Source organism: Neltuma alba, unplaced genomic scaffold (assembly GCF_004799145.2).
Source record: "Neltuma alba isolate B1F8T4 unplaced genomic scaffold, ASM479914v2 tig00004909_pilon, whole genome shotgun sequence".
Lineage (NCBI taxonomy): Eukaryota > Viridiplantae > Streptophyta > Magnoliopsida > Fabales > Fabaceae > Neltuma > Neltuma alba.
In genome coordinates this window covers 137,222-145,482 of record NW_021633905.1, presented here as the reverse complement: position 1 = coordinate 145,482, position 8,261 = coordinate 137,222, and the positions used below count along the sequence as shown (strand labels likewise).

The following is an 8,261-nucleotide window of genomic DNA, read 5'->3' as shown; positions in this document are numbered from 1 at the left end:
TTTTAGAGAAAACAACACCTACTTATTATAAATAACTAACTTAACTTATTTCTTCAATCTACTCAAATTAGTCAACTAGCTCTTATATTTAAAATCGAAGGTACTATTACTATATTACTATATAAAAAGCTAGATAACTAACTAATTTTTGAATATTAAGAAAATTAGTTAAATTAGTTATTTAAAATAAATATATATTATTTTTCTTGATACAACCTTGTTCTTCACGTGTACTTGAATTACTATAGTAACTCCTCAACATGTGCAATCACCACAAAAATCATTCAAAGACAAAATGGATAAATTTTTTTTTAAAAAAAAGTTAATTGGGGTCTTATATTTATGACTCAATCAAATTTTTAACTAATTCTTATGTTAAAAATTGGAAGTAGTATATACTTTAGTACTATTTATCAAGCAAAGGATTCCATTAATTAACTAAACCATCATAGAATGTAATTTTGAATAACGTATTATTCCGTTCCATTCGATCCTAATGTAATTTTGAATAACGTATTATTCCGTTCCATTCGATCCTAAACAAACAATGCCTCTAGTCCAAAATATATTAGTCCTTTTTAACCATATCATCATCATCAGAACTATGGAAGAAAAAATAACTTGTAATTAAACCCGTCTTCAATTGAAATTCCCCCTCCCCCGCCCCCACCCATATTAAGGATTTGAAAGAAAGAGAGAAAAATTAGAGGAGTCATATTTAAGCATTAATTAAAGGGATAAAATTAGCAAATAAGTATTAATCATTCTCAAAATAATTTATACTATGGACTAAAACAAATTTTCTAAAAAGTAACTTTCATTTTAAAGTGAAGGAAGTAGAAGACCTAATTAACTAACTTATTTTTAAAATAAGTAAAATCACAGACCGAAATACTTTCGCTGAATGGTTAAGTGAAGTGCAGAGTCCCCATTGGGCTTCACGTAAGGAGCTGTGGCATGCTCACGTTCTGCATGACCATAGAGAAGGAGGAAGGCCGCCGGGTGACCATGAACAGCAGCCAAGAACAAAGGCGTCTCTCCCTCGTTGTTGCGCACCAGAAGCTTAATAATCAACATTCAGTATCATCATCATCATCAATAAGTTTTAAATTTGATCTAAAACAAGTGACGTCTCAATATATACTATGAAATAATGCGAGTTTAAATTTTTTGGGCTAATGTAATTTTTGGCAACTCAAGTGTGTTCTTATTTTAGTTTTGGCCTCTCAAGTTTCAAACTATAGGTTTTGGTTATTCAATGGGCAAGATGGTTTAAATTTTTATTGAATTATAAGAACTAATATTTTAAATGAAAAGAAACTTGAAAGATCTCTAAACCAAAATAAAAACAAACTTGAAGGACCAAAAATTGTATGAACCTAAATTTTTTAATGATTTTTTTAAAATATCTAAAACTGCACAGTTAATATATATTTATATATATAGAAATTGTGAAGAATTCAAAACTGCAACATACATTAGATATCAGAATGTCACCTACTTTTTGTAAAATCTAATAACGAATAGGGGGGAAAAAAACATTTCAAAAGTTGCAGCACTAGAGATGGATGCCCCTTGCCGCTCTCTATTCTAGTTACACTCTGCAACGTTAATAATTAGAGTGAAATATCCTAACCACTATTTTATTTTGCTTTAATTACACATATTTTCTCTCAAATTTTAAAAAATATATATTTTAGTTCAGACCATTAATATCGTCAGGAAAATATTTTCAAAAAAAGAATCACGAAGCATGTTTTTAATTAAAAACAGAATAATTAAGATTCAATCTCATCATCTGTGCATCATGTATTAATAAAAGAGATTAAATTAATTACGGCGCGGGTTCCCTGTTCTGCGGTGGAAAGGGCCCCAAGGATGTGAAGACACAAGGAGGGAGACCCACAGAAGCGGCGCAGTGAAGAGGAGTGTGCCCCACTGAATGAGTGAGAACATTTAAAATAGAGAATGACCCGCTTGTCCTGAATATTAATCCTAGTTAACTAATTTAAGAAAGTAAAAAAATTAGTTGAGTTAATTATTTCTCGTTACCATGTAAAAGATGCAAAGTAGACCAGATGTGAAGTGCATGCATGCTTTGATGTGGTGAAATTAGGAAATGGGTTTGGATGCTCATCAAAATAATAAGTACATAAGCTTATCTGATCTGAATTATTTAAACATGATTTGTATGACTTATATTTATTTTGTTTTCATCTAAAATAAAAATAATTTCTTGATTATTTTTTATTTAAAAATAATTAATTAAAATTTTTAAATCTAAACGGTTATAATGAGTTTGGGATTTATCACCTAAGTTCGTGAAATTGGATGCATTTGTAGAGCCCATAAAAAACCATTAGCAAAGTTGTAGTTTGATATAAAACAAAATAAAGTTATTTGTAAATAATCAATTGCTACTGTGTCACATATATAATAAAATTCTCTTTATTTTGCAAAGAAAGCATAAAAACTATCCCTCCAGTCCTAAATATAATATTATTTTTATAATATAATTTGTACTACAAAAAAGATCTTATATTTAGGACCAGAAGAATATTTAAACTACTCTTCCGATGCCTCTGCGTCTTCATTTTTCTTCTTGTTCTTCTCCTCTTCATCTGGTGGTGTTTCTTCTAACTGTTCCACATAGAATGGCCTGGAGAGTGGCACAGGAGAAACACTAGCTCTGAGAAGACGCCAATAGAGTGGAATTTGAGTTGCCCCGTAAAAGCAGAGAGGGATCAAAGTGAGGCCAACGTACAAGGGGACATACTCAGACGACTTGTTTATGGGGCCAACAAGTTCAAAGGTATGCGCAGCACAGAAAGAAATCAACATGGACACAACTGAGAGAAACATAGAAAATAAACCCAAGCACAGAGTCAACGGCAGACGTCGCCGGTAATGCCTGGGCCGATCACTTTGAGAGCTGTAAATGGCGAGAAAGGCGGCGAGGGAAGTGACGGAGGAGCAAAAGGAAACTAGTGCCGTGATAGCAAACATGTGGAATTCAGAACGATTGCCTACAATCGGCCTGCCGTTGCCTCCGTCGTAGCCTCCCGGCACCTGGTAGCACGTTGCAAATGTCACACTGGAAATGAGCGTCGCCGCCACAATGTGATTTCCGGACATTTCCTTCACCCACTCGTTACTTTTTTTCACCAGATCATGGTGTTCCTCTGCGAAGACCATCCCCGGCGTTTTACCTTCCTTATTTTGCCGTTCATTGAACTCCGGCGGCATCATTTTCTTCACATACTGCATACATAAATACATACGTATAGTTGAATAATGGTAGCTAGAAATTACTCGTATTAATTGAGCTAAGTGATCACACACACATACACACACACCTCAAACCAGTGTACTTCCCATTGCAAGTGAATGGCAGACATAGGTATATTCCTATGACGAGAAAGCTTGGCAACCAAGTGCAAGGCAGTATTGCCATGGACATCGGTTGCCTGGTGGAGCTTCCGATTCCAGATGTGTGGCTTCTTCCTGAATTGCATCAAGAGGGTGGACTGTCTCTCTTCCACCGCTACCAACATCACATTCTTCTTCTCATCACTTTCATCCTCAATCGCAAATGGCTTTTTTTCCAAGATTGCCCACACCATTTCGATTGCACCATATTTTGTTGCTCTCAACAATGGTGTCCATCCTAAAAATGATGATGCTGCATGCGCATACATACTTATTATCAGTTACCCACATGTAAACAAAAATAATAAAATTAATTAAAGAAAGTAATTTTTTTAATTTATTTTTAAGATCCAAGTACCTTTATGTGAAGGACGCAGCATTGCTAAGTTCGCCGGATGATCGTCGTCCATCCCCAACAGGTCCCTCTCCATCAAACTATCATAAAAAGCGTCGTTGTCTAGCAGTTGTTTCATGATCCGCGAACCAAATACATGTCTTCTTTTCTTCTCTGCCAACCATGGACAGACATATTAAGCTTTTCAGCCACTTCTTAATTGTGATTTATAAAATACGAGGTGAGCATATGTGAGAAGTTTTGTTTTGACTTACATGATGTATGATTAAAAGTACTTATGATCATAATTCCAAACAAGCCCTCCTACTTACCATATGTAGATCCTTTTCAACTAATTTTCACGCATAGTTAAATTATAACTAAATATGTCTCAAATTGACAATTTTTTTCAAGTTTGTTCTTATTAAAATTCTCTCCCTGTATGTATAAATAAGTTTTGACTCTGAATCTTCTTTCTTTCTTTCTTTTCTTTCCAATGATAATTAGATAAGAGTAAGATTGAAAAAATAATTATTAGTAAGTAACAACCCGCTAAATGAACTTATGTTTCGAACTAAAAATATTTCTTCTATAAGCAACTTAGAATAAGGAGTCGAATATTGGTAAATGAAAAGATCTAATTAAGCATTAAAATTAATAATTAATTACCGATGGTACTCCTTAAAAAGGAGAATCCGAAAAGAGCTTCATGGGTGGGAAGCTGATCACGCTCTTGCTCCCTATACGAACGCCAGGAACGCCGGGGACACCGGGGACGAATCAGGATGACTTCGGAAATAAGAGTATGATCATTACGTCAGCAACGTCATTTTAATTAAGAAAAATTAGGGGGTGTTTGGCTAACTCTAAAAGTGCTTTTCAGAAATACTTTTTCACAAATCGAAACAAATTTCTCTACATATTTGTTTTGTATGCCGTAAAAGTACTTTTAAAACTATGGTTTTGTTCTTACCCAAACAACTCTTTAATCTTCTTCGCAGCTTTAACTTTTAAGGCAGTCATCACCAATACTTTAATTATCACTCTACGACTCAATTTCTAAATATTCAACTGACTTTAAAATGTAATGTTAATTTCTTTCACAAATTTTTTCACTCAAAAAATTAAAAACTCCCTTTAGAAATTTTATCCTTATCATCCATTACTGTATCCAACTTGGCAAAAAAAAAAAAAATCTGAATGAGCAGCCACATCAGATATGACTTCGCATGAGGAGAGAAGGTGGGGATACAAAATTATGATCCCGAGCAAGGAATCCTAACCTCAGTTCACTTTTTCTTCTTAAATTTGTAATTCATTCTTTAAAGTATTTATATTAACAGATTTTCATCCAAAGATAATCATGATTATATTAAAAGGGTACTTTAAGAAAATGATCTCGTATCTGTTATAAATAATTAACTAAACCAAAATTTTTTGTTCTACTTAAATTAGTTAAGTAATTTTTATATTAAGAATGAGAGATAATAATTAATTAATACAAGTAAAGCTAAATAAAAAAAATTAATTACAATTCTAGATGGATGATCGAGGTGGGCGCACTTGCAGGGGTAGAAAAGACTCTCCCACCAACTAAGGTGAGTGCCACTCCTAAATGCCGAAGGAGTAGAGGCCATGATGTCCAGAGGCGCCTGCCCTTTTTCATTGATGATGGAAACCAGCGCGGGGAAGTAACCCATTATTAGTAATGATAATTCTGCATTAGTGATCAATTCAATTCAATTATATTACTATGAAAAGCTAGATAACTAACTAATTCATGAATATTATAAAATCAGTTAAATTAGTTATTTATAATAAATATATATTATTTTTTCTAAAATAACTCTATTAGTCATGTGCGTTCGCACTATAATAGTAACTCCTTAACACGTACAATCACCATTTTAAGGGCAAATAAGAATAAATATTTAGAAAAAAATATATTTGAGTTTTATATTTAATTAGTATTTAATTAAATATCTAACTAACTTTTATATTAAGATCGAAAGTAGTATATAATCGAATACTATTTATCAAGCAAAGGATTTCATTGACCAACTAAACCATCATAGAATATAATTTTGAATAAAGTATTATTCTATGCGGTCCTAAACAAACAATACCCCTAGTCCAAAATATACAAGTCCTTTTTAACCAACTGTCATTATCAGAACTATGAAAGAACAATTAGCTTGTAAGTAAACCCGTCTTCGATTGAAATTTTCCCCCTCCGATCCCTTTTATCCATATTAAGGTTTTGAAAGAAAGAGAGAAAAATATGAGGAGTCATATTTAAGCATTAATTAAAGGGATAAAATTAGCAAATAAGTATTAATTATTCTCAAAATAATTTATATTATGGATTAAAATTTTTTATAAAAAAGTAACTTACATTTTAAAGTGAAGGGAGTAGAAGACCTAATTAACTAACTTATTTTTAAAGTAAGTAAAATCACTGACCAAAGTATTTTCGTTGAATGGTTAAGTGAAGTACCGAATCCCCATTGGACTTCACATAGGCAGTTGTGGCATGCTCAAGTTCTACAAATAAATTAAGAAGGAGGAAGACCTCCCAGTGACCATGAACAGCAGCCAAGAACACAGGCGTCTCTCCCTCATTGTTACGCTCCATAACCTTAATAATCAACATTCAATATCATCATGATCAATAAATTTTAAATTTTATATAAAATAAGTGACATCCCAATATATATTATGAAATAATGCAACTTTAAATTTTTTTTGCCAATATAATCTTTGGTAACTTAAATTTATTCTCATTCATAGGTTTTGGTCATACTGATAGTTTAAATTTTTATTGAATTATAGGGATCAATATTTTAAATGAAAAAAAATTTGAGATACCTAAACCAAAATAACAACAAACCTAAAGGATAAAAGATTGTATAATAAACCCTAATTTTTTAATGATTTTTTTAAAAATATCTAAAACTGCACAGTTAATATATATAAATTGTGAAGAATTCAAAACTGCAACATACATTAGATATCAGAATGTCACCTACTGTTTGTAAAATCTAATAATGAATAGGGGGGAAAAAACATTTAAAAAGTTGAAGCCTAGAGATGGATGCCCCTTGCCCCTCTCTATGCTAGTTACGCTCTGCAACGTTAATAATTAGAGTGAAATATTTTCACCACTATTTTATTTTTTTTAATTACACATATTTTCCCTCAAATTTAGAAATATATATTTTAGTCAGACCATTAATATCGTCAAAAAATATTTTAAAAAAAAGAATCATGAAGCATCTTTTTAATTAAAAACAGATAATGTAGTCAATAAAAGAGATTAATTAATTACGGGGCGGCTTATCTGTTCTGCGGTGGAAAGGACACCAACGATGCGTTCGCACAAGAAGAAAGAGCCCGTAGAGGCGGCGCAGTGAAGAGGATTGTTGCCCCACTGATTCCTGGCTGACAGAATCTCCAGGACGTCTTTTTGGTCACATCTGCGCATTTCAACGAACAGCTCACTGATGATGGCGAGAGGTGTCCAATAAATGATAGCTGCGTGCAGTACAGTGTCAGCCCCACTTGTTCATCTTGGCCCGCCACAGCTCTGCATCTGGTGGAAGACGCCTCATTGTGCGCAGCACAGCCTCCCAATCTCGCATCTTTACCCCAAGGCGCATTTTCCTAATTGCCTCGTTCTTCTCAACTTCCCCAACTAAATTCATCTCTCTCCTATGTGCTTAGACAGACACACACACTCTTCAACAAAAACTCTACAAAAGAGACCTGTATACAGGCTCCATCTAACTCACAGTCAACTCGCGAGTCAACTCACTGAGTTTACCGAGTTCACGTTTTAAACCATAGAAATCGAGTTAATTCGCTTATAGAATTGTCCTAGACATAAACTCGGTTAAACTCGGTCAAATCACTGTTTTAAAATTGAGTTAAGCGAGCCAAAAATTTGAATAGTAAAATACTAAAATTTGTTTAGAAAAAGAAAGATTGAAAACAAAAATTAATATAAAGTTTTTTAAAAAGAATTACTTTTGATTGTCCTATTTTGAACCCATCGACTCTGTGCCGCCAGCATCGTTCTCAAGTTCAAAGCTTTCCTTCTTCACTTGTAATAATTCGAAGAAGAGAAGGAAAAGAGAAGAAGAGAGAAAGAAGAAAAATAGTTTTTGTGAATTGTAACGGTTTTTCTTTTTTCATCTCCACTCCCTTGCGTCTCTCCTGTTTGTTTTTCTCAAAACCTGAGATGAAAGGACAAAGAGGAAGAAGAGGAGAAGACGGAGATACAAGAGAGAAAAAAGAGTTTGAAGGGAAAACAGAGATTAAGAAGAGAGTAAAACTATTAGAGTAAGTGATATACCTTTTTAATAAAATATTATATTTTATGTCAGTTAAAGCTAAAGAAAGAACAAAAAGTTATTGAGTGTTTGAATATCTGACAAACAATTTATTCATCTTTTGGTTTAGTTGTCTAAGTAGGGCTGTGAAAGCACGTGGAGTTGAA

The 8,261-nt window shown here is 33.1% G+C and overlaps 1 protein-coding gene across 1 annotated transcript; it reads right to left on the bottom strand.

The window, feature by feature from the left end:
* Nucleotides 1–2,565: 2,565 nt before the first annotated feature.
* LOC114746128 (uncharacterized) lies at nucleotides 2,566–7,467 on the bottom strand. Its single transcript, XM_028934316.1, has 6 exons — nucleotides 7,325–7,467; nucleotides 7,092–7,239; nucleotides 6,227–6,401; nucleotides 3,788–3,937; nucleotides 3,357–3,682; nucleotides 2,566–3,261 (listed from the first exon to the last, which is right to left on the bottom strand). Exons 1-6 carry the CDS (start codon nucleotides 7,465–7,467, stop codon nucleotides 2,566–2,568), a joined length of 1,638 nt encoding a protein of 545 aa, XP_028790149.1.
* Nucleotides 7,468–8,261: the final 794 nt, after the last annotated feature.

Bases quoted from the DNA above. Each gene is read 5' to 3' on its own strand.
- LOC114746128 (XM_028934316.1), bottom strand. From the start codon at position 7,467: ATGAATTTAGTTGGGGAAGTTGAGAAGAACGAGGCAATTAGGAAAATG. The intron at 6,402-7,091 runs GTAATTAATTAA...TTGATTATTAAG, and splicing joins CAGAACAGATAAGCCGCCCC to GTTATGGAGCGTAACAATGA. The intron at 3,683-3,787 runs GTACTTGGATCT...ATGCGCATGCAG, and splicing joins GCTGCGTCCTTCACATAAAG to CATCATCATTTTTAGGATGG.